Source organism: Scardinius erythrophthalmus (genome assembly GCF_964197995.2).
Source record: "Scardinius erythrophthalmus genome assembly, chromosome: 12".
Taxonomy (NCBI): Eukaryota; Metazoa; Chordata; class Actinopteri; order Cypriniformes; family Leuciscidae; genus Scardinius; species Scardinius erythrophthalmus.
In genome coordinates this window covers 17,084,623-17,111,936 of record NC_138232.1, presented here as the reverse complement: position 1 = coordinate 17,111,936, position 27,314 = coordinate 17,084,623, and the positions used below count along the sequence as shown (strand labels likewise).

The 27,314-nt window shown below is 35.7% G+C and overlaps 1 protein-coding gene across 3 annotated transcripts in view; it reads right to left on the bottom strand.

The window, feature by feature from the left end:
* Positions 1 to 27,314, bottom strand: part of lepr (leptin receptor) — a gene marked incomplete at its 5' end in the record, with an annotated part of 55,728 nt that overhangs the window by 13,326 nt on the left and 15,088 nt on the right. Inside the window, 8 exons of one of the 3 annotated variants that reach the window (XM_081380563.1) lie at positions 2,953 to 3,091; positions 3,307 to 3,449; positions 10,524 to 10,702; positions 11,110 to 11,230; positions 12,370 to 12,552; positions 14,830 to 14,882; positions 16,284 to 16,336; positions 22,334 to 22,566. In XM_081380563.1, the coding sequence (XP_081236689.1) occupies positions 2,953 to 3,091; positions 3,307 to 3,449; positions 10,524 to 10,702; positions 11,110 to 11,230; positions 12,370 to 12,552; positions 14,830 to 14,882; positions 16,284 to 16,288 (823 nt within the window). Of the gene's footprint in view, positions 1 to 2,952; positions 3,092 to 3,306; positions 3,450 to 10,523; positions 10,703 to 11,109; positions 11,231 to 12,369; positions 12,553 to 14,829; positions 14,903 to 16,283; positions 16,337 to 22,333; positions 22,567 to 27,314 lie in introns of those variants that run through there. The other 2 variants (XM_081380564.1, XM_081380562.1) reach the window with 2 other exon arrangements.

Here is a 27,314-nt window from a genome sequence, read left to right as displayed (position 1 = left end):
TTATAATGCATTGTACTCTATAGGTAAGTATTATAATGTATTGTAACTGTTGTACAACTGTCATATTATAAGGTTGTTTGTATGGCATTATGCATGTATTATAATGCATTAAGAATTCCCTAATAATGCATTATAAATACAGGCTTCATTGAAAGTGTTACCAAATGTTTCTTTTGATTTTAAGATGGAAAAATAACCTGGACATGTTCCTGACAGGTGTTATGAGATTCACCCTTGTATTGATTCTTATTTTCCCCCCTTCCCATCTTGGTCCCTTGCAGAAATGAGAAAGCTGTTTTATTGTAATGCTAGTCAACAACCTGAAGCTTAGTTGCTATGGTGACTTGCACAGCATGGATTCTGAAAATATACAACCCAACTGAGATATCAGAAAAAAAAATATTATCCAAGGAGGAAAACAGAGACAGAATCCAGAGTCTTTCATGGCTGTATCATGAGGTTAAATCAAGCTGAAATGGTTTAAACATTATCTAATATGCAGACAGCTCTAAGTGCAGCATTAGTTGGCAGCAGTATCTCAGACTGGATACAGCAATCAATTGTTATAACTAATCTAATATTATTCATGGGCACCAGTGTGGTGTGGGTATTTTAATAGCAAGACAAGACAGAAAAAACACCCACCTGATTAGTGTCAGAATTTGGCTACAGATAAATTAAATCTCAAGTTGCTTCATTCAGGTTACAAAAAAAAAAATGCTTATTTCATAATACTGAGTCATTCTAAGGTAAGGTGTGCTTGTGTGTACAGGTGTGTGTGCACACGTTTAAGCCATGTTCTAACTTTTTACAAAAACTCACTCAGTTGAGATGCATTTTATGGTCCTTAAAACTTGAATATGAATCAGTATGTATCCTTTTAGCCATTTTACCCCTGTACAACCTCTAAAGACGCATTCAGTGTTCACATTCAACTTCAATGAATTTAAGGATATTTTTTGGCCTGAGACTGAACATGATGCCAAGCATAAGACTTTTAATATGCAAACTGTTGTTCCATTTGAATTATGAAGGATTTTAGCAACAAACTATTTACAAGGAGGAATTAAAAAATTACTATAACAAACCTAATGATGACATAGTAAAAGCACTCAAGGTCAGTACATACTCTGGCCTCATAAACATTTACAATACATGATGTTTTATTAACAAAGTTCGGGAGGAGCAGGTTCAGATTATTAACCAAATTATGCACAGCTGGAGATTAATCAGTAATCAACTCAATGACAGAGTATAAATTCACAGCAGACCTATCTCTGTTCATTGAAAGTTTGTCAGCATCCCTCCTCCACCCCATCTCCTCACTTCCAGTTCCATCTACACTTACCAACTGGGGGGAGTACTCTAGGTTCGGGCCTAACTCGGAGCTCGGAGCCCTCCCCCCGGACAGCACGCCAAATACGCATAAACTTATTGTATTAATTATATAGATGTGAACTCGTGAAATGACTTTATTCTTATCTAAAGCTGCATGAAGAACTGTTAAAAGATTGAGACTGTGATCTCGATTCAAACACCTACGCAAAGATTCGCCTGTCTATTAAAGGTATAGCGGAGGATTTTTTACTTCCGGGTGGATCACCTATACTATTGGTCCTCCTAATTGTCAATCATTCTGGTGAATCAATCAAACTTTTCAAAAAGTGGAGAGGGCGGGTCTTATCTAAAATTCGGAAAGATCCTCCGCTATACCTTTAAGTCTTTGACAAAATCACACCGGAACATTCAGAGCTACGTTGGAGTCTGTCATGTACATGAAACAGCTTCACAAACAGTCTTTTCAACTACAGTATCGTTATTTCTGTGTTACAAATATTCATTTTATCACAGAAGAACTGGGATAAAAGTTCATTAAACACTTAGTTCAGATATAAACACTGATGTCTATGGCATAAGTGAATGAATAAAAGTCTAACAATTTTAAACTGGGGACTTTGGACATGCACACATCCAACCTTGTTAACACCATTTTGACATTAAATTTGGTTTATATATCTAGTTCAGTCATGAAACTCTAGAGGCGCAGGCTGATAGATCCTTTACATGCAATCTACAATCATATCATTACTGCATGACACAAGCTGATTGGCCTCTGCTGATCCTGCTGCAGCCAATGACATTGCTTGCTTGCTAGTCCTGTAACAGTTCCACTGAAACCCTCCACCTCCCATAGCTCCACCTGCCTAGATATGTGGTTTATGTATGTCTATTCATGTAGCAGATCTAGTCCACCAAGACCAAATAGGTCTTCTAGAGTTTTCATGATTAAAATATGTACATTTCAATAGTGCACAAACCCTAGTGTACATCTGCTTTAATAGTAATAAGTATGCCATATACCTTGGCAAATGCAATGCCTGGCCTCAGTTTGCTAAGTAAATGGCATATTAATGCTTTTATAAAACATTGAACATTGTTTACCATGGTAATTAATTCTGAAAATGGACAGTGAATTAGATGCATCTTTAATTTAGAGAACAAATCAAGGAGATATTGTGTGTGCATAGCAACAAGCCAAAATATTATTCAGATTCAGAGTAGCAAAGAGTAGATATGAATGTAATTATCAAACATTAACCTCTTAACATAAAGGCTTAGAGAAGACAATGGATCTCTCTGAGAGATACATATAACTGGAACAGCAAAAGCACTCATTTGCATGAAGTCTGACGTACACTAAAAGCCGCTAATGTAAGGGTAAAAGTCTCAACCTGTGCACTCTGTTGTTGAGAATATCAGGCAGCAACATTTTAAGTACTCTTTCACAAATGTCAGTATTTGCATTCATTTACTCATTGCCTACACCTGATGAGTCATTAAAAGGGAGGGGGTCTTTGATTACAGACCTAAATGTATTTATTACTCAAATGTATAAACATACAGCATGAAGGGAAGTAGTATGTAAAGTTCTTCTGTACTACAGATCCTTACCATCTAGTGCGAAATAGAAAGGTTGGCTCCATTCACTCCAGTAGTTTAAGTAGTTTTGGCAGCGCACGTGGACTATGTATCTGATCCCAGAACTGAGCTCATTCAGAGGCACCCATGAACGACCTCTGACCTTCACCACCTAAAAGAGCCACAGTTCATACAGATCCATTCACACTGTGAAGGTTCAATTGCTTTGCCATTTTACATGAAATAATGATTTTAGTTAAAAATAAATAAATAAAAAAAACTCACCAAACATGTGCGTAATATATATATTTTTACATAGTTCTCACAAACATTATTTTGTAATGCCATTTCAACATATTCATCAGACCGACAAATGAGTCCAATTACCTCCCACTGCTGAAGCAAGGAATTGGAGTATCGGATCTCATAGTTTATGGCATCACTGTCAGGTTGTGTACCACTCCATCTGAAAATGACTTCGCCTTCTGTCGTCACATTGTAATGCAGATTGACAGGTGGGTCTGGTCTTCCTGTGAAAGGAAGAAATTCACAATATATTAAATTGTTATTATTTGCAAAGAAAATAAATGATTTTATATATAAATATATATATATATCATTTTATTTTTACAGTTGTTATGGGTGATAGTGATCAACCATCATGTCCATTAAATATAAGTAATACTGATGAATAATTTACTTCATGTACTTCGCAGATCACAGAAAAGTTCTAGAAAAAAACAACAACTAGAAAAGCCTGTAAGCCAAGGCCAACACCCTTTCTATGTCTAGACATCCTAAAGACAGAACACTGTCTCATGATGTATCATAATTTTATTTTTTAATCATCCTTATGAGATATTGTTTTTGAGAGTGTCTTCGAACGTTATCTGAGGGTGGGGAATCCACACATTGCATTATGTGGAAAAAGTGGTGGAGGGTGTGAATTAGGCAAAAATCACCAGTTTAACATTGTTACACTCCACAGTTTCAAAGGGGAATCCCCATTTTTCGAAGACTGGCATCATCTTCAGCAAATGGAAACCAATTCCATGTGCAATTAAAATTCATTCATTCAACAAAGGCCTGGCCGAATGTGAAACATTCAGAGACATCAAGAGAGTATGTGATCAACATTTAAGGAGTAGGCTAGTTCACCCAAAAATGAAAATTTGCTGTTAATTTACTCAAACCTCAGGCCATCCGGTAGAACACTAAAGATGATTTTTAGTCCCAAATGTTCATTTTTGGGTGAACTTCTGAATTTCTTTAAGATAGTATGAGAGCAAAACTAAGAACAAATCCATGGTTTTCCTTTCGCTAGTATGGTTTAGTTAAAAACATACATGTATCTGTTGTTCACATTCAAATATTATTTTGTTCTGCAGACAGCATTTAAGTCTGTCTAGAACAAGATGGCCTCAGCAGCCACTGCTTTGTAAAAAAAAAAAAAAAAAAAAAAGCAATTAAGCAATTTTCTTTTTTTCAGTAATGGCAATACCATTATTAGCAATCAGTTGAGGCAGTCTTTATTAACAGGCATTATCTTCTAAAAACACCACCTTATGACACTAACATATTATAAAGTAAATGGCTTCTGCTGTTGCATTTAATACAAATAGTCTTACACTGATTGGACTTTTTATTAATTTAATGATTTTTCTTCTTTCCAGCACACGTTCAATGTACTTCACAGAAAGAAAGGAAGTGAAAATGTCAGGACAACTTGTTCTCTTGACATTACACCTTAAAGAATCGTTCACCCAATAAATTAAGCTTGGGATATAATTTATTATTATTGTACAGGTACAAAAAGATTGTTTAACAAAGACACATTATATAACATTTCAATTATTTTCATTTTAAAGAGAAATTCAGCAAAATAAAAGACAATTCTGTCATAATTTACTCGCCTTCATGTTGGTACTTTCTTTGCTCCATGGTTATTTTGCAGAATGTCTAATCCATACAATGAAATTAAATGGTGACCATGTCCGTCAAGGAAGACTTTCGGTGAATAACGACTTAAATTTCAATGAATGTGATGTTTTTGATGTTTTTATAGTTTTGTTTATTTTATTTTCCTTTCTGGAATTTGACAAGATTTTTGGCTTAGGGGTATAAGAAAATATTGATACACGTGAATATTGCGATATTATGTTTGGCAATTCCTAAAAATCTGTATTGATTTATATATTTTTGTTTATATTCAAGATTCGTGGCAGTGGAACCTCGACCGCTAGATGCCATTGTTGTTATATCTGAACATAAACTGTAACAGGGAAAAGCGCAAGGATGCACTGCTAACGTTAGCATTAGCAAACCCAGCTCACTAGTTGCCACCAACGGAAGACAAAATAATTATACCAGCTCCCACCGCAGAGTACAGAGCAGAAGTGTGGACTCAGTTTAACTTCCACTATAAAGGCACTAAGGAGATTGACAAGAGTCATGTTGTTTGCAAAATAAACCATGCCAAAATCCAATAATCAGGAAACACACTGAATAAGAGCTCAAATAACATCCCGACGTCATCCGCGCTGCTGAGAGTAACGGTTAGATGACTATGTAAATATGTGCTGCATGCTTTCTTCTCAATAACAAAATAAACATGCAACAAAAATAACAGCGGTGAGAAACCAGCAGTTAAGAAAGCATCTGATCATAGCAATATGGAAATGTTTGCACCAGCTCTGCAATTCGATACTCCAGTCAAGTCACATTATGTTTATTTATATAGCACTTTATACAATAGAATGCTTTAAAGCAAACAGCTTTGCAGTGTTAAATATGAAAAACAGTGTCATGAAGTGGACTGTGCACTTTCTGTTGTTAACCCTCTGGAGTCTGGGCTGTTTTTGGGGCCCTTGAGATGTTCTGACATGCCCTGACATTTGTGCTTTTTTCAGTTGCTTATAAACATATTAATGGCAAAGGTGTAAATTCACTCTATAAAGCACAAACAGGGCTACAATAATATGTGAGCCACGTGAATGTACATGTTTTCATTTTTGAGAGAATAATGTTTATGCATGGATATTGAAAAAACTAAAAACTAAAATTTCTGAAATAAGGCCTCAAAACACATAGTAAATATGTGTCAATAAGACTTTTGACTAATGGATGTCCTCGCCTATAATTTTTTCTTCAAAATTATGTGAAAATAGTCTTGCTTTATTGTTCACATAAAGCCATACATTGATTTAAATTGATGTAAAACAGGTTTTGCTTGGAAAGCCAATATGCGAGGGGGCGTGAACGAGGAGTGGTTTACACCTGAAATTACAATGTCCCATCCCACTCTGCATAATTAGCCATTCACACAGGTGTGAAACTGGCTGAGCCACAATGCAAGGACAAAGGATCTTTTGAAGAAGACTTATATTGACCATTTAAGATTTTGCTTACATTTATCTTGTAAATATGTTTTGCTATTTTATTAAAAAGGTTACAATTACAACAATAATTAGCCTACAATTTCAACAATATTTCAAGTGTACTCTTTCTTTGTAAAAAAAAAAAAAAAAAAGATTATAGGCCTACATTTTATCTATGTATTCATTACAGCTAACATCTTAGTTGATGACTTTATTTTTGACAAAAATAGTAGGCTATTTTATATATAGAAATTGCTAAACAAAAGCTTATTTGACGAGGCAGTATATTCTACAGTAAAAACTGTACCCAAATCTACTAAACAAAATGTTGTCTTTCGTATTTCGCCTGAATGTAACGTCGTTTTCATGAAATATTAGGGCATATAAATGTTAATTTGCAGTTTACGTTGCTTATACAAATAGCCTACATTTTATTTCAACATATTTCAGTCGATTTTTACCCATCTCCGTATAGCAATACGGTTTGCTAAAAAAATCATCATTCGTTGACGATAGGCTTTTGACTCGCGATCTTTGCAGTAGGCTAGTGAACGCACCGGATAAATGCACATTTATTAGGCTATAGTTTTTTTGTTTTGGATGGTTTTGTTTAGAAACAGCTTTCTGTAAATATATTTCACATTTTTTAGACATGTGAGGCGAGTAGGCTCATGATTCATGATGATCTCCAGTTCAAGCACCTTATGTTGTGATTGCCTATAGGCCTATTTACTTTAAATCCAGGAAATTTGTTAATGAAAAAATTATTAAAATTAAGATACAATTGATACAAAACGAAATTCGTTTTAAAGAAAGGATTTGTACTTTCTGTTTTGAGGTCTCTGTGAAAGTTTTAGAGCGCTCGCGTCCATAATGGAGAACTGTCAGGTAATATTGTTTTTTGCCAGCTGTGGTAAACAGCGCGCATCTATGCCGTTCATTCATTCATAAACAGAAACCCGAGAAGGAAAAACTTACTAGTATTCCTCAGCTCGTATTCCTCGTATTCCTCATTATTCCTCACAGCGCTGTGTTGTAAACAAGTAATGTTCTGAATAAACTTGTGTTTTGGTTGTCTCGAGCTGATACAGGGGGCGTTCACAGGATTGCGCGGATTACCTCAGCCATTTGCGTTTGAATAGCACGCGCTCTCCGTGGGCGGAGTCACATTACATTTGAATTAGCTCTAATGAGGTCGACTGGAATCGCTCTCTTTTAATACAGATTTCACAAGATGAGAATATTTGTTTTTTATATAAATTACTTCAGTAAAAAGAAGAGAATTCAAGGTTCATGCCTGTGTGTCTGAATGCCTGTTTGACTGAGTATTCACTGAGCTACAGCTCATTTTCGGACGCGTTTTAGAATGGACTACACGGACACAGAGAAGGCAGAACTCGCTTCGTGTTTATTTTTCTTCATTTGGCAAAAAGCACAACACTTTGTTTTTATTGTGAGTATACACAAAAATAATACACATTTAACAGAATCGATTGATGTATGAAACTTGTTTTGTAAAATCAAAGTCAAAAGAGAATTTCGGGTCTCAATCAACTCATAAGGAAAAAAATCGAGCAGATCACGCCGGCGTGATCTCCGACCTCTGAGGGTTAAATACTTGAGAAAGTATTATACTGTATATAATGTGAACCTTTAAAGCAAGTTCTAAGAATAGGCTGCAGTCTATATATAGCTGTTCATATATGTATATATATTTTTTCATATATTTATACATTTTTTCTGTAATTAATCGCGATTAAAAACATCAGAGTTTTTAATATTTTTATATTGTAATAATTTCACATTTACTCTCCAAATTAATGTAGAAACAACTTAAGGCAGTATATTTTAAATATTTGTTGTAATGGCATTTTTTATGATGGCCAGTATCACTGATACTAATAATGGTACTGATATCTTTATGATTTTTTTTTTTTTTAAACATTAATGATAGACACTCAACAATAGAGAGCCTAAGTCCCTCCCCTTCCGGTAGACCACCATGGGACCTTACTTCGGAAAAATATTGTATGGTAGTCAATGGCGCGAGACAACAAATATGTTGATCTCGTTTGAATTGTGCCCTGAATTACACATATGATGTTTATCAATTTAAAAGATACATTTTAAAGTCAAGAAAGTCGCAGTTTGATGTAAAACTGTTGAGGTATAAGACTGTGAAAATACGTAATTACAGAGACTACAAACCCAGAAGGCGCACATGTGACGTCATACCTTTTCTCTCAATGAATGAAGCTAACTTTACTGAAGCTAACGTCTGTCATTTTTTCTATAGTGTTACCTTATAATCGTAACGTAACGCCGTCATGCCTGAATGTTTTGTACCAGACTGCACACATACGAGCAACGGATCTCGTGACGTACATAGTGCGAGACGAGAGATGTAGTTCATTGAGCGATTTTCACATAAAACTAAATGTTACTCTTCTGTTTTATGACAAACTGCGACTTTCTTGACTTTCATAATTATCTTTTAAATTGACAAACATCATATGTGTAATTCAGGGCACAGATCAGACGGAATAAAAAGATAAGTTGTCTCTCGCCATTGACTACCATACATATTTTTTCCGAAGTAAGGTCCCATGAGCCGGAAGCGGAGGGGAGGGACTTAGGCTCTCTATACAGTATAATTGAAAGCTATCAATTTCAACATTTATTATGCTTAAAATTTTTTTTTTAATTTAAGTAAACTTAAAACAATCGGGTGATTCGAGTGAACCCATTATAATAAATGTCATATTTACCTGTGGCCTTCCTACCGGTCTAACAGGTTGGAAATATACAGAAATTGAATAAAGTTGTCACACACTTCAGTGTTAACTGCATGAATTATAAATTAAAAATAGATTAATCCTTATTAAAGCTAGAATTTTCTGTTACATTTGTTCTTTGATTAACATTAATGACAGACATCACAGCAAAAGGTTTATTAGGCTGCTGTCACTTTAAGTTCTGCCGCTGCTGCACATGACGCGGATCTGATGCGGATCTCATTTTCTCACAACTCTTTAAGTTCACTTAGGATGTTACTGCTCTTATGAGAATATTTGACAATTGTTATTGTTTGTTCAAGTGCAAAATCCCTTTTAATACTTTAATTATTTAATTTCTTTAAAGGTGCATTGCGCAAGTCTCTGAGTTTTTGCAGAACTATGCCCCCTTCTGGCGACACGCGAAACTGCAACCAGAGTTGTGCACACGGTTACGTGGAGTTTGCGTTGGGGTTTGGGATGAACTAGAAGCCGGTCTCTTTGAATCCATCTTCTACTTTTGCCAAAGTCGCTTGAGTTGTCTTCGCTGATGCGGATAATGGCGGCGAATACACAAACCTGCCAGACATAGCCAGGTGAGTGTGAACGCGCATGACGTCACGCCCAGTCGATTCCGTCCCGAATCCCTCTTATTTATTTTACTGTACAGGATTATAGAGGCAATCGCAGAGATCGGGCTCATTCAGCCCATCAGGCAATTGTTTAAGCATGTATGGGTTAGAAAAACGGGTATTTTTAACATGAAAAGTTGCTTAATGCACCTTTAAATAAAAAATGTAATAAAATAAAATAAAATAAATAAAAAACTTTGGTGTCACCCAAATGTTCAAGATATGGCAATGGCCTTGCTTTAAAATTGAACTAATTTAAATGTTACATTATGTGGCTTTGGTAAACAATCTCATTGTACCAGTAGAATGACAAAAAAGAGCTTGACTTAAGGTTTGGACCATTTAACCATGCCATTGCGAAATTCCATTTCAATCCACTGCCTGGAAAACCACTTGAGAGAGATGTGTATTATTCGGCCCAAAGAACAAACACACCCTAATAAAACACCTGTTGCCCTGGCATCGGTCTCCATGAACTCATGCTTTTAACACGTAACAATTAGTCTTTAATCACGCATACAGATGACTGTAGAAGATTAATTTTACTTCAGAAAATATTTTCACAACTAAAAAAATTATGATTGACTGTATGATCACTTATGTCAGATTACCATAACATTTTACTTTGGTTAGTAAATAAATAATAATCACTTACAATAATAATAAACTGTAATTGAAATGTTTGCCCATTTCTACTTGAGTTATTAAATAAAATAAAAGGAATTTAGCAGTTGTCCCCAATAAATGTTTGTGATATGAGACCATATTTAAGACCTACATGTAGAAATATGAAATACCTGAATCTGCAGTGCAATTCTTACTTAGATTATATGTGCTGATTTGCATCTTCGGTGACAGTGCAGTAGTCCCATTCACAGATATACTGAGGGTCAACAAGACAGTTGCATCATTGCCATGAAGAGAAACGGAGCACGTGGCAGTATCTTCCCCGGCACACTGAGCAGGATGGTTTTTGTCTGGAAGTATATCCATCTGTAGACTAAAATTAAAAACATAAAAGGTAAACAATCATTAAGGCTTATTTTGTACCCACAAAACTACAATAAGACTCCTAGGCACTCTTAGACAACATAAATTCTTAGAGAACAGTCACTTCATCATACTGTAGGTGTCTTACGTTTGGGATCAAAACAGGATAAGATTTTTCACAGGGGAAATAATCTCAAAGTCAGATTATCTTTACAGGGGAAAAAATGTATAACATTAATTAAATGATAATGAAAATTAAAAAGTTGACCATTAATAGTATACTGTAGTCTAGAGATATTTTATACATCATCTGCATAATCTCCCCACATACACGCTTAATTTGTGGGAGCAGCAATACACCAGCAGCCATTCAGCCAATCAGTATTCAGTGGAGAGCAGAATGAAAACAGAACTCACACTAATTGTTGAGGACTAACAGTGTACAGACTGGCAGCGGCTGCTGCTCTGTGGCTCTTTGCATTACAAATCAGATTTGTCCGTTCACCTTCAAGCCAGCACAGGATGTCCAAACAGTTTCCTGAAAAGAGATTGCATTCCCTTGTTAGCTTCTTTCATCACAGCCTATCGCAATTAGAAGCCTCTAGAAAGAACATCTGCAAATTATTCATGTCCGAACACAGGCTCATTAAATGGTGTGCAAATGACATGAAAGATATAAAGATCAAATGAATAAACATACATTTTTTATAGTCTAGTTAAGATTCTGGCTGGATCATTTTTAAGTTTTATACTTGCACTTTCGCAGGAGTCCCAAAAAAAAGATAATTTTATGAATGCTTTAAAGTGTTATGAAAAAAAAAAAAAAAAAAAATATATATATATATATATATATATATAAAAAAAAAGCATCTACATCTATTTGTATTTGTATTGATTCCTTTATTTTTCCCTCTATTTTTGAAAAGCTACTTCACACTTTAATAGGATTGTAAACTCTAATTTATTTCCATTTAAATATACATTTATTTGTAGATTTTGTCCTGACGCCTACTGCAGAGAAGAGATCAAGAGTAAGTAATGAGAATTGATTAGCATTTGTGTTGGCATGTGTTGGTTCATAGCTGTAGCTAAGACTTCTTCACTTAATGGACAAGGTCATCTCATGCAAATATAAACTAAACAGCTTTTTTGAGAACTTAAAATAGCAAGACTAACTCACAAATTGTCTATCATTTATTTTGAACACTACTGTTCAAAAGTTCTAAGTTCTAAAATAATTAATCACTCCAAACTTTTGAACGTTAGTGTATGAGTAGTGAAGAAAATCAGCTCATTATAAAATGTCTTTATCTTTCCTGACAGAGCAAGAAAACATTTAAAGGAAATTCAATGTATTGAACCTTTCTCTGGTACTGACGTCAAAACGTAAACAACCAAACGCATATTACATATGCTGACAGAACGCTGATAAAGACATTTAATTGTGAAGCAAAAATCAATTATAGCTCTTCTCTAATGAAAAGACAATTACATATTATCAGCTTAATCAGATGATCGACAATACTGTGACTATTGCTACTCCAACATTTTTGCAAACATGGACAAAAAAACAGTACTTTTTTATGTATATTTCTTTATTCCTAAAATGCCAGTGTTAACATTACAGCTATAAATTAATCAAAACAATGACTGTAATATCAGACACGATGAATTTACCAGAAAGGATGAGTGATTCGGGTTTTGTAGCATTTAGCAGCTGACACGGTTCTGTAGGTTGGTGTTCTGAAAGACCACTGTCAACTGTCTGAGCAAAGGGCAGCTCACAGCATAGCAGAGACGTCCACTTCAGGTCTTCATAAACACCACCCCTGCCATCTGAAGGCCTCGGAGCAGCAAGACCTGAACCACAAGGATCTCAACGTGAGTGACATTGATTTGCAATACTGTTCAAATTGAAAAATCAAACAGTGGGGAAAAACAATCAAACGGCAGACCAATGCCATAGACAGATTCAATTCTTAGAAGTGCTCAGAATTGAACATTCATCTGAAAGCTGCTCAAGGACGACACAACTTATGTAGAACTGCAACATAAGCGAGCTATCATATATTTCCAGACAAGATAGTCTTTTTTTTATCTTGAGTGTGTGTACTTACACTTATTTTAAGAAAATCTTAACATCTTCAAGGTTTTTTTTCTTAATAAAGAGCATGATTAATGTATTAAATGTAGTGTGTTAACTTTCTGCACCACACGGAACTACAACAATAAAGACTATTCCCAAACAAGTTTCCCGAATACTCCCCCATCTGCCATTGGTCGGTAAGACAGATAACCCCAGCCCCAAATAATGCCATCAGTGGAGTTACTGTGTTATTCAGTTTTCAGTCACATGACTAAAAAGAGACCTGGAGGACAAAACATCCATAGAACTGCAGCACAGGCTTGTCAACTTTCCATCTGTTTTCAGCCATAAATATTTAGATCACCACTCAAATGAAGAAAACTGCAAAGTTTTGGTCTTGAGAATTATATTGAGCACCTGCTGCAGTATTTCCCTAATACAGTGGGATGATCTAAAACGCTTAACGGTGCTAAGCAGTTTTGGCAATTTCTTCACTTTTTGCTTGTAGGTTTCTCTATAGAGCTCCCCCTGCAGCTTCGGAATAGATATTCGACAACACTGTCGTCAAAACTCGTTGGCGACTCTCCCCCCTCCCATCTTCTCCCTCTGGTCATGTGCATTTGTTTTCAAAGAAGCCGGCGAATGCACAGAGCCATTTCCACTGAGGTATGTATGATACACAGAAGGCTAGCATATAAATGTTTAGATAGTGTATGTCTGCAGTGCTGTAAAGCAATTAGTTACATCGCGAGACCTAATATCACACGATACTTCCTGACGGCTCGCCGGCCCAAAGTTTCAAGGGTGGTTTTTCCGCTCACAGGTGCTAGGGGGGGTGCGAAAAGACCACCATTCAATCCGAAAAAAGTCATATAACCATTCCAGTGACTCCGAAGCTGTTCAGTTAAGGTAAATTAAGCTAAAAAAAACTGCATAGTTCCCCTTTAAAGTGCATTAATGTACTAAAACAGTTATATAAAAAGATCAAATTCAGTGTACAGCTTATTGATGATACATTCTATATACAAGCAAGCAGATGAGCCCCGAATATGAACACAACGCTCTAAATGGTTAGCCGTTTTCTTTATGAAGATTTCTATGGAAAAATGCTTAACAAGAAACTGAGCGTTGCATTTATATTATTTATTTTATAGGATTTATTTGCCTGCCTGTACACAGTATGTATATTTAATAAAGTGTATACTGAATTTGGTCTTTTAATATCACTGTCTTACTACATTAGCACTTAGTACAAACCTGGTAAAAAAGCAGGCAATTGAGGAAAGCCTTGTTTTGCCCTCCAGGTGGCCGTTCCTATAAGGGTCTGACATCACGTGAAAGCTATAAATTGTGACAGGCTGGTCAGTATGATCAAAAATAGCAATATTGCCGCAGTATTTAATTTTTTTGTTGAAATCAACCTACAAATGGCTTACTCAGTTGTCTCTGCATATTAAAATGGGAAAAATATTTTGACATCAGACTTTAGGGATGCACCAATATTAATTTTATGTTATTAACAAATCAAAATGGCACTGATATTGTGCATCCCTATACATTTACATTCATTCATTTAGCAGAAAATTACAAAATTAAATGACAGTACACTTCACCTTCAGTTACCAGTTGCACTACTGTTTTCTCATCTGTACATCTGTCTATAGGTGAGGCCCCTGTGTGGCCGTTAAAGGTTTATAGTCTGATTCATGATGTGGGTGTAATCACCACCCTCCTCAAGCCCTTACTTTCAATCTATCTCTCTCTCTCACTATCTCTCTGTCTTCTCCTATCTCTCCGTCCATTCATCAGCCTGCTGCACTCTGTGCGCTCAAGCATAACCCACACTAATGCATCTCTGAGGTGGACAGAGGGACTGTTGACAGCTGGTGGGTGTCCAGCATGTTTTGTAGGTCTTTGCCTCGACAGCAAATGGGAAATGGAAAACAATGTGAATACGCTAGATAGCTGGTCAGGATAACACAGATAATTTGAATGAAAACAGGAAGCATCATTTTAGCATAGTAGTTACAGTAAATGCATCAACGACTCACCTTGTGAAACGGTAATGAAATTCCCAAGAAGCGCAAGCGTGATAAACAAAAACCTGTGGGAAAGAGAGGACATCTGTAAAACGGTTCACTATGGATATGACTCACTATCTTCTTCCATGCTGGAATGGTCAAATCTTTAAGCTCAAACAGTGTGAAAGTGTTTAGTTGACTCACTATACACCAAAGTCCCATTCCAATGCTGCCTAATACAAATGATTTCTGTTGTTGTTTTATTACAAAGCTTCCAACAAAATTACATAGATTTGTATATTTTCTAATTAAAACATGAGGAGTACCTATTGAAATGTAAGTATCACAATCTTTTATTTTCATATTTTCTCTTTTCATTTCATTTTAATTTAAGTTTTAGTAATTTTGTTATTTGCTTTTGTCATTTTTCTTAATATTTCTATTTACTGTAGCTTTCATTTATATTTATTTAGGTTTAGTAATTTTAGTACTTCAACTTATTACAATCAGTTGCTAAAGGAACATTTCTAATTCTCATGCACATTTTTTGAGTTTAAGTTTCTCAAAAGAAGATTTATTTTTTATTTCATTCCATCTTTATTTCAATTAACGAAAAATGTTTTTAATAGTGTTAGTTGTAGTTAACAATAACAACACTGCTGGAGTGTTTTAAATGGTCGCCATTGGCAAATTTGAAAAAATATATGACTCGGGTCCCACCTTCAATGTAAGTCTATTAGGGATGCACCTTTATAACAGTTCTTATCTGACACAGATAAGGCAATAATTATTTTAATGTTATGGCCGATATTAAATTGATACTTTTTTGTCTAAAGTAAAACACTAAAAACTAAAATCAATCATTTTAAATGCTTCAAGTAAATTGAGGCATCATAACATTATAATGTACAGTATGAAAAGTTTGCTAAAGATTACATTAAACAGTGTAATTCAATTATTGATTTTTTTTTTTAATTTAGCTGTGGTTGGGGACAAAGGTAATTCAAAATGCACAATTATACACCACAATATTAAACATTCACAATATTGACTGATACCGATAAATGTAAAAATATCAGCCGATAAGCAATTTGGTGCCGATATACAGTACAATGCAGCTCTAAAGTCTATGAGATTTTATTTTCTATTTTCAGTAGAAGATCGCAAGTCAGATTGCTTAAAACCAATTAGCATGCCTCTCCCCATCAAGCTACATGATTTGGAAAATTTTAAGAAAGACAATTAGAAGAATGTGTCATCAAACTCCATCTCATAAAAAAAAAAAAAACATTTGCATGAAATGTGTACAATATCACATGGCTAGTTTTACATACTCCAAAACAAAACAACTTAACCAAATTACAGAAATGTAAATTACATCTCATTAACAATTCATTAACCATTAGGAAATGAGTAATCAGTATTAGTCATATGCCTCAATGCTATAATCCAAGGCCTTATAAAATCTAATTAGAGATACTTACATCATTTCACTTGATCGTGAGCTTCATTTCTCTTCTTGGTGAAGTGATGGAGCCTGCAATGAGAGAGAATAAGAGAGGAATGGTGACAAAAACCTCTGTGTGGGAAAATTCTTAGACAGACAAATTCAATCATGAAAACACTGAAGAAGAAAAGTGTAGGCATAGTTTGACTCTCTTAAGGGAACACATACTTCATTCCTGAGTCACTTAATGGAAAGTAGAGCAGGCAACAAGTTTTTGCCATGCATTTCACGTATCAGGCAGTAATATGACACCAGTTTCAGACTGAATTACTCTGCTCTAACCATATTTGCTTTTGATTCACTGGCATACTCTCTCTGATGAGGCAAATCACCTTTCTTGTTCAAATCAATGACGAGCACGACATGCTTCCCTGCATCCCATTTTCTCAGGCAGCAGATGTATTTAAATTCTAACATAAATTAACAAAGCGAAACATTGTTTAGATTGAATGCCTGCGCAAACATGTTAACGACAGCAACGCCCATGTTTAAGCATTTCCTGTCATTTTACTCTAAGCAATATTGTGAAATCAGAAACCTGTTTTGCCACAATTATGCAATGATGTTCCGGCCAGTACACAAGTGACCTAGTGAACAAAGTAAACGTATAAAAAATGTCAATGTTACCTGACTTTCATTCAGCAAATATAACTCTACAGACCCCATAATGCAATGTTTTCCACACCATCTGTTAGAGCCACCTGGAGTTGCTGCTGAACCAAACATGATATAAGATAATCTGACATTAAAACAGATCAGCAATGAATATGGAGGGAGACAAGCCAAGTGGCCATTTACGTAAAGCCTTTTTCCATGAAGGCTCTTGTGATAACATATATTCATATAAAGTTCCCTATCAAATATCAAAACAACTTTGATGATGTTCAATTTTGTGTCAACAACATAAAACCAAATGCTCACCTAAACAAATATTAACTCAGGTCAAATGCTGGAACATCTTAAATAGAGGTCGACCGATTGATCGGTTTTGCCATACCAAAAATCCATACCGATAGTTTTTCTGGGTTGCGTCCCTTGCTAGAGCGGCTGAGATGGGGCTGCTATCATTATACTGTACAAGAGCGGCCTCCATTGGCGAAATAAAAACTATCACTGAAGCCTCATGGAGTTTGTTTTGACACTAGGACTGGGCAAAAAAAAATATTTTTTGATTCTTCATTTTTTAAAATGTGGTTAATTCTATATCGTTTTGTGGGTTTTTTTTTATGTAGTCAATTCGATATCGATTTGTGTTTTTTTTTTTTATATATCGAGCCACGAATCAATATTTTTTCCATATGTATTCCCGCAAACATTAAACATCATATCTGATTGACGTTAATCTTATTATTAGTCTTCTTTACAGTGAGGACCCTGACATTCATTCAGTGCTGAACAAGGTGAATGCAAGACCGCCTTTCAGCTTGAAAGACGTTCTGGACAGTTGAAGGACACTGTCAGTGTCCCGACCGGGCCAGTGCTTTATGGACACGAAAGTTTATAATTTGCACAAGTTTTCAAGCTTTGCCAATTTAAGCATTGAAGCGCAAGAGAACTCGCACGGCTGCACGTCTCAGACACCGTGTAAATAATCAAATTAATTCTCTTTGACGTCTCCTTGCGCTTAAGTGGACAAATTCACACAAATTTATCTCAAAATGTTTATTCATTTGTATCTATGTTCTATTGTCTTTAATTGTGCTATTCCTTGTAGTTTAACTATTTGTTCTTTTTTATTAATGACTGTTTTCTTTAAACTGATTATTACTTTTAATAATCTTTGAAATTTATATAAGTAGTTTTAGCTGTGGTATCAAAATTGGAATCGAGGATTGTTAAATTTCACTGGGATCTAAAAACGTTGTTGTCATAACCTTATTTATTACAATACAAGGATACATGGCTCAAAAACAACAAAACAATAACAAATCGAAAATAAAGATTCAAATTGAATTGAGATCTTGTGAATCGGAATCGAATCGGGACATCTGAATCAATACCCAGCCCTATTTACAAGCATGCTACACTTCATGTGGATTTAAAACAGACAATAAAACGGTATGTTATACAATACATTACCGTACATGTTTTCATATTATTTTAAAGAAATTAATTTGTTGACTTGACTTGATTCTGCATTAGTAGAGAACAGCAGTGTTTTCTGTCGAGGCTGAGAGGACGCTAACATTAGTAGCCTACCACAAACAGTTAAAACAATGTGACAAAAACACGCAATTCCGATCCAAATGTTTAATGTCACAATTGCTACCATCTATTTGTATTAGTTTATATCCAGCTGGTCACTTTTATGCTTTCATTATGCAGTGAAATTGCATATTTAAAGCTAGAGACAACAAATCAGACAAATCAGAAATGGTTTGATTATTGCGATGAGGAAATATGGTGATATAGCGAAGCCACTCAAAACAGAGTCCACATGTTCTGGGATTGTGCCTTCAATTGCACCCACATGTGATTATCAAATTAAATGCTGCAGAACTGGGCAAAAAGTTCAAACCAATAGATGTTTACACCCAAATGACCAACTTCAAGTGACACAAAAGTGATAATTAAAAGGGTTTGAACCTACCTTTCAGTTACAAGCCCAAACAGATCTTTAACCATTTTAATTACAATGCTTTTTAATTAGAGGATCAGAAATTGATCAACCCATCAAAGTTGATAAGCAATTGGAATCCTACACTCCTTTTCTGATTTTCTGTTGTGCAAAGTCCGAAACATATACAATGATTCTTTCAAATGGTTCCTTTCAAAGAACCGGTAAAAAGACCGGTACAAAAGCCTTCTTCTTCTTTATCGGCCTTGGTTCCAGAAATATTTTTTCAATAGGGATTTTTTAAAAAGTCTTCATGAAAGAGTTATAAAAGCCATGAACCAAACCAACGAGCTACAAGGTGGTTACAAACTTTGATTTGAAGCAAAAAAGTTTTTGAAAATCAGCAGTATAGGGGAAATGTACTTTTAAAAGTAATGTTACAATATTGCGTTACTCCCTAAAAAAGTAACTTATTGAGTAAGTTACTTTTTATGGAATGGAATGTGTTACTTCTGCATTACTTTTTCTCACCTGGGCTGGAATTGCTTGTTTGTTTGTAATAACAAAAAAAAGTTATATTTTTGGCTTTTTCGAGCCAGGAGGCCTTTCTGTGTGGAGTTTGCATGTTCTCCCTATGTCTGTGTGGGTTACCCCACAATGCAAAAACATGTAGTATTGGTGAATTGGAGAGTAAATTGTCCGTAGGTGTGAATGCATGTGTGTGTGAGTCTCAAGCCATGTAATGGGAAGGGTTTGGGAAAGACCTGGTGACCTACCCCTGAAGAAAAATCATTGGCAAGAAAATTCATGGATAGTGAATCACCATACAGATACGACTGAAATGGATGAAAGGCTCTTTCACACTAAAAATTCAAGCCTGTACAGTAGAGGGCGCATCTCAAACAAAACTTTCAGCTGTGCTGCCATTCGGGATTGCAGGAGAAGAGAGCTCAACACTGGGTGCTTCTCAATACTCAAATTGATACTTCCTCGTTTCCTCACTCCTCCGTCCTCCAGCCCGTGACCCGGAAACCCATCAAATTCAGCCATCTTGAAGGACATCTCAATTCTCTAAATGCACCGCGAGGAGGCGAGGAACGAGGAATGAGGAAGCTTCCAGAGGAGCTATGAGTGAGGATGCACAGGTGTATCCTATGCAAAAGTCTTTCTTGTTGAGAAACCTAACGCTCGTATAAATTCTCCTCCCCCTTCAAATCTATCATAATAATTTAGAATTTATGCTTTAACTTTGCAGTTTAAATAAATCACATCACACATATATCAATAGGGAATCTTGCTTTATCTTTATTATTTAATTATTTCTTAAATAACCAAACTTTAACAACATAAGGTCAGATCCTTTGAGTGCAGCTGATGACGCTTTGAAGAGACGCTCAAGTGATCAAGAATATTCCAATATACGAATAAGATTTCCTTAGATTCCTCCGTCCTCATTTTCTTTCCTTGCAGCCTTCCCTCGCATCCTACAGGGGGTGGAGACGCAAGGAAAGGAAACGAGGATGCACAAATAAGAAATGAGAAGCACCCTCTTACTTCAGCAATAAAACCAAAAAAAATGAAATGCAAATGTGATGTTTAACTAAAGTCACTTTTGTTTATTATTATGGTTGAATTGGATTGTCAAAGGTCAGCATCAAAGACATTGGTTAATAAAGTGAGATTAAATACATAAAATATTTAATCTGTTTTATGCAGGTGAGATGAGTAAATGCCTGCTCATATTTAGTCTAGAGGTAATAACCATCATGTTTACACAGCACACACAACTCTTCTGCACCATACTGTAGACCACGACTTTATTTTGTCTATTAAAGGAGAACTCCGGTCAATTTTAACATTGAGCTCATTTTTTTGTAAATTTGGAGTGCTGTCAATACAGAGAACAACGACAAAAATCGGTGTTGCCTACACCTTGTTATCCTCTTTTTAAAAATTGCACCCTGTTGACTTCAATGGGGCAAGTTTTAAACCTGCTTTTAGTCTCTTAACATCCTTGATGTGTCATTACAAGTGCACAGCTAATGTGAGTGATTCCTTCAGAGTGAACGCGGGTGAATCTGACTGCAGTAGATGTGAAAGATATTAATAAAAGTGATGTTTATTCAGCCAGCGCTCATACCTGTATTTTCTTCCTGTTTTCGGTCGAAGTCCAAAGTAGTCGATTGTCGAGTTCACTGATTTTTGTCGTTGTTCTCTGTACTGACAGCACTGCAAATTTACAAAAAAATGAGCTCAATGTTAAAATTGACCGGAGTTCTCCTTTAATTAGGTGATTGGATCATTGTGGTTTGCTAATGCTGTGATCTCAGGTTGTCCCACCTTCACACCGAAAAACACATCATCCGAGAAGAGACTAGAGGTGGCTCCAAGAGGGGAAGTTATTAAGATTAGGAGGGCACATGACTTATGTGAAAAAACATGAAATGCATGAAAAAAATGGGGTGCACATATAAATCATTTATAATAAACACTGCGCATTTCAAAATTCCATGAAAAAATAAGAATTTACCAACAACCTTGTAGCTCACAATAGTCCTGTCTCTAAAGGTTTATTGTTGAATGTGTAAAAAAAAAAAAAAAAAGTTTAGGCTACTGTAATTTCTAGGCTATACCATTTTAATCTGTTGCACCCATTATATAAATAACAAAGAATCTAAATATAAGGTGTATAATTCGCTTGTAATAATGAATTTACATTAAAAAAAAATTTTTTTTTAAAGTTAGAGATAAAAACTGTCATACAAACATAACTGTCGCACCATCAGTTAAATGCTCAGTTCAGTAACTCAGCTCATTCAGCTCATTATGAATTGGACATATCTGAAAGAGATGATTCCCAGTTCAATTAATCCCTTAATTGAGTTTGACTCACAAACTGCTCAGACCGATTTTTTTATGCTTCCACTTTCCAAACAAACAATCAAATTAGGCTACATAATTAAATATCTGAATATAACAACACTTGTTCAGCCTTGGGTTGAGCATAGACAGCATAGCCGATTAGTAATCCGGTTCAATCGGTTCACTAAAAGTTCCGACAAAGAACTATTTGTCCACGAATTGGACGTCGATTGACATCATGGACACGGAAACACCGACATTGCTCCCGGAGGAGGAAACCCCAAGAAAATTGTACTGCCTCTGATATTCAACTGCTAAGCAAAACCACAACATGAATCGTGTTGGGTAGATAAACAAACATTAGACTGGTCACTGGAGGAACAATATCTAGTGTAGGCTACATAGTGTTTGGATAAGCGCGCGCATAAAACAGGTTACTGAATTATAAAATGTGACTAAACAAATAGGAAATTAATGAAAACGTCATCGTGGTTTATGATTAAAAGATGACAGGGGAGATGAAGTGATCGATCAGTTTTACCGTTATAACTGCTGCCTGAGATCATCCGCTTGAACTCACAGTGTGAAATATGTGAAGAATGTCTCACCTGAGGTAATCGCACTTCTGACTGTCCCCAGATTTGCTCCAACTATCTTATCAAAGTCTTACGTGTTCTACTCCACACAAAAATGAGCTTCAGGTCCAGAGGTAAACTCTTCCTCCTGTAATAAAGAATGTCTGTAGTCTGTTATGCAGACTAGGAGAGGCGTGTGACTTTCTGAATGTTTCCAGAGCTCGGCATCCTGAACTCGAGCACTGCCGCTGTACTGTGAGTTTCCCGGCGGAGGGAGGAGCAAGAGCAACATGTACGGAGCCTATTGCGTCACACCATAACCATCTTCATTGTTTCATTTTTGGCAAGGAAAAGAAAGTCTGCAACATTTGTATGTACACACCTTCCTTGAGGAAATATCTGAATAGCCTACCTCTATTCTATTCTATTCCAGTGAAATTCATATTCGGGTAGGCTTACTGGCTTCCCATGCTTAATGTTAATTTCTTTATTTTCAATCCCAAACGCTTCCGACATAAGAACAGAAAATATAGTTGAAGTTAAAGTTGAAATTGATCACACTTTAATCAATAATGTGGTATTTTTTAACAATAATACGTTATCGTAACTGTTTCAACAGAGTAATAATTGGTTAAAACGAATAAAACGAACGTCTTACTGTATGACTGTATCACTTGCACTGTTGCAGTTTAGCAACATAACGTCATTCTCATGATCTCACCATGCTGTCATCATCTAAAATGAGCGCGAGGAGGCACTCACGTGACGTGCTTCTCTGATTTGCCAAACTGTGTACAAATTAAATTGACTTCACATCTGATTTTCACTGTGGAACACATTTATTTTACACTTAGGCTAATCCACCTCTCACTTATTAAAATCTATTTATTAATTTTTAGACCAATCACTTATTATAGCCTTTCATAAGAAAATATATTTCATCATTATTTAATATTATAACAACATGAAGGCGTTTATTCATCTCTGCTGTGACATCTATTAGACCTTGGATGATGTTGAACCTACAAGCGATTTTTCGGTAAGGCTACACAAAATACTCGCAAACATTTGAGTCACATATGTGAATGCAGATACCAACACCAACACCAGTTATCAATGATGCTCAGAGGCTTGAATGTTTATCCATTTTTATCAGCTTTTTCCAGGCCCATACACATAATGCTACTACAGCAAGCCCTGTGCTCACAATAAACATTTAAATGCATGACTTGCACTATGTGGCCCCTCTCATGCTGTGATATGGACCAAGAACACCATCTCCTTAGATGTTCACAGCAGGATGGAGACAGTCAGCAGGAGGAAATTTGGATGGCGACCGTGTTTATCAAAACCTTATAAAAATAAAAACCTTAAAATCCATTACTATAGTATATATCCATAACAAACATAGGCTGTATGAATTGGATTTACAGCTGTGGAAAATAAAGGTGTAGTGTGTACAACTGGCCAACCATATTTAACATATAGCCTACAGTGTGTATATATATATATATCACTGTAAAAAATAATAATGTGTATAAATATGAAGGAATTTTCCTTATTGTTTTTTTACATGTGTTTTGCCTGTATTTTGAAATAAGCATTGTATTCGGTTGTGTTTTAAGGGTTAATGGAAATTTCCATAAAATTACTGGATAATATCCTGGCAGAAAATTACCAGTAAATATTTTTTGTTTTATATGTTGTTGTTTTTTTACATATAATGCATTCTGTTACCAAACTGCTCTAAGACTTGGTGAAAGATCCAAACGCAGCTTTATTTCAAAGTAATCCATAATAGCCAAGAACAGGCAATAGGTCAAAAACACAGTAGTAAGAATAATCCATATAACATACAAAGTACAAGAAACAGGTATTAAGGCAAACAAGGCAATCCAGGTAACAGGCAGAAGATCAAAACCAAAGAACAGGAAACCAAAATACTCAGAAAATGGAGTTGCAACATCAACAAGACTTCACAAGGTGTGAGTGGAAGGGTGTTTCTCAAACTGAAGTCTGCATCCTACCGAGACGCCTCCTTCCTAGTTCAGTCCTTTTGAGGGTATAGACTAGACTTCTCCTCAGCAATTAAAATGCTATATAGAATGAGACGGTCTAGTAAGAGCGCATGACTCCGTCAAACATGTTCCCGTCTCCACAGTCACGGCACGAAAATAATACAACTTAATTTAGAAAAAATATGGTATTACAAATCTTTATATTAACTGGCTTTTTATTAATGCACTACAGTGAATTACATTATTGTCAGTATTAGTGATTAATTTACAGCTAAACAAAAGCTAACATCTATACTTTCATCTCCAAAAAACATTATTTTAGTCTTACATTTCATAATAAACTCAGATAAGCTCAGTACAGACAACAGACTCGTTCTCCGTCAGTTTATTTCCTTAAATTGGAATGTGTGCAAAGGATCGTGGGTAATATAAGGCCACAAAGGATACATCCGACACATCCTTCAAAACAGGCAGAATGAAGGACGCAAAATGAAGGCTTCAGCAACGTTTCATGACGTGGCAGCCGAGATATGCATCCTACATAGGATGTAGCCTTCCGTTTGACAAACACCCAGAGCTTATAGGCAACATTGACAAGCAAATGACACACAGGTGGAAGTAATCAAACTGAGTCCAGGCAATGGGTTATGGGAAATGTAGTTGGTGAGATTAAGGAGTGGGGTGCAGTGCCCTCTGATGGAGATCATGGGATCATGAGAATCAACACATTCACATTAAACAAGTATTAAAATTAATATGAATTATCTTCCATGTTTCATATTGGTTGATAAAACTGTTGTACAGTGAAGTCGTCAGCTTATTTAATTACATTTTTTTGTAACACTTATTGTTCTGCTTATAAATTTTGCCTCATGCATCAGTCAAATCCCCAGTTCACTTCATATGCTCTAACTATAAGCTTCAGCACATTCAGCCCTTCAGTTCATTATGAATCGAACATATCAAAAAGAGTTGGTTCTCAGTTCATTGAGTTAGTTCAGTGATTAGATGCAATAAGATGATTCATGTTGTTCTCCCCGCAGGCTCTCCAAGTTTACAGGTGTTGCCGCAGTAAACAGTGACAGTGGAATAGATGCGTTTGTGTGGGTAAATGTTTGCATGTGGGCTGCAAATGGTTTGTATGAATCTCAGTGTATAGTGTAGGTGTTCTTTGACTGCAGGGGGGCTGACGCTCTCCTTCTGCTTAGGTCTGGCCCAGAAAAATGAGACTAGTCATGCATAGCATGAGCTGTGGTTAAATCACTAGCGCCTGGGAGCATCACCAAGGGAGATATTTCAAATGAGTCACAACATAGCCTCTAATACTGCATTATGGCTGCACAGCAACTGTTGCACTGATTGTTATTGTGTAAAGCATCAAAAACACAAAACCAATTAAAGAACCATAATATCCACAAAATATGCATTTTCCTAGAAACTAAAAACTTTAACGTTTTTGAAATGGCTAGATGAAAGTATCATGTGTTTACGTTCGTTGTAGCACATATTGCATCTGTCAAATCAAAACACTGAAAATGTGGCAGAATCAGTTATTAAACCAAGAAGTAACTGCAAAAATAAAAATCTCTGAACTAATATTCTAAACCATTTTCACTATTTTTAGTCTTGTCTGAATATGCATAGTACCATACTGTGAGAAGAAGGTCTGAATTAGCAATATTTATAAAACAGCACATGACCTACTAGCCTACTTCCACTGAGATTCTGAAGTGTGCATTCAATGGACAATCAGATTTTTTTTTATTTTTCCTAGAAATTACAAACTTCTAAGTTTTAGAAATGCCAAGAGTCTGGGAAAGAATCATGTGATTATATCTGTTTTAGCATATATATATAGCATCTGTCATATCAAAGCATTGAATGTAAGGCAAAAGCAGTCAAACCAAGTGGTAACTGCAAAAAAAAAAATTTATTAAAAACTCCTGCTAAACCTTTTTCAGAAACACTCTTCTAAGCCATTTATTTCTGATTATTTTTAACCAACTCAAGCCCTGCACCTGAATGTACATACTTCACTTCTGTACTGGTGAAAAGTAGTATATTAAACAAGTAGTATTTTTACTAAAAAAGTATGCGAAAAGTATGAATGACCTACTACTTCCACATTCTGAAGTGTGCATCCATATGCAAAATGTGCATTTTTCCTAAAAAATTACAAAAAGTCTGAGAAAGCATGATGTTATTATGTCTGTTGTATAGCTCATATATTGATTCTATCTTATCAAAGGACTAAATGTGTGACTGAAGAAACAATTTAGATAAAAGACTGAGGATGCACTGCTCAGATTCCTTTAGTTAAGATGTGGATGATGTCAAATTCCTTTACTTAGGAATAGGATGTGGATCTCTCACCATCAGGAGGGATAACCTCATGCACTATGTCATGATCTCAAGAGATCATGCACGTCAACCTCATGCACTCTCTATGTCATGATCTCAAGAGATCATGCACGTCAACCTCATGCACTCTCATGTCATCATCTCAAGAGAACTTGCATGTGCAGCACTAATTAAATATTCAGATGTTTGCTCACTTTCTAGTTTTGGAAATAAAGGTGGTCAAATGCTCCCTTATTTCAAAACAGAGGTGCATGTGTAGCTCAGATATATGGTTGGACATTAAAGCCAAACCATTTTAAACACAATAAGCTCTGACAGAGATTTGTTCCTTCTAGAGAAGAAATGAAGCAATGGGTAAGGGCGAATTTTACGGCATGCTTAAGACAAAAGGAGATTTACAATTAGACAATCTTTCCTTTGGCACCCAATGTCCAGGCACAATTCACAGTCAGGGTTGAGATATTGTCAGGAGGACTGTGAGTTGAATGGGGTAACTAATGAGAAGCATATCTACCGTAACGAGGTTGCAAACATCACCGTGGTGAACAAAATGTCAGCAATATCCTTCTCAAATCTAAAATATCGACTCAGTCTTCTGATGGAAACAGTAACAGTAAAATTTGTGGTGTTATTGT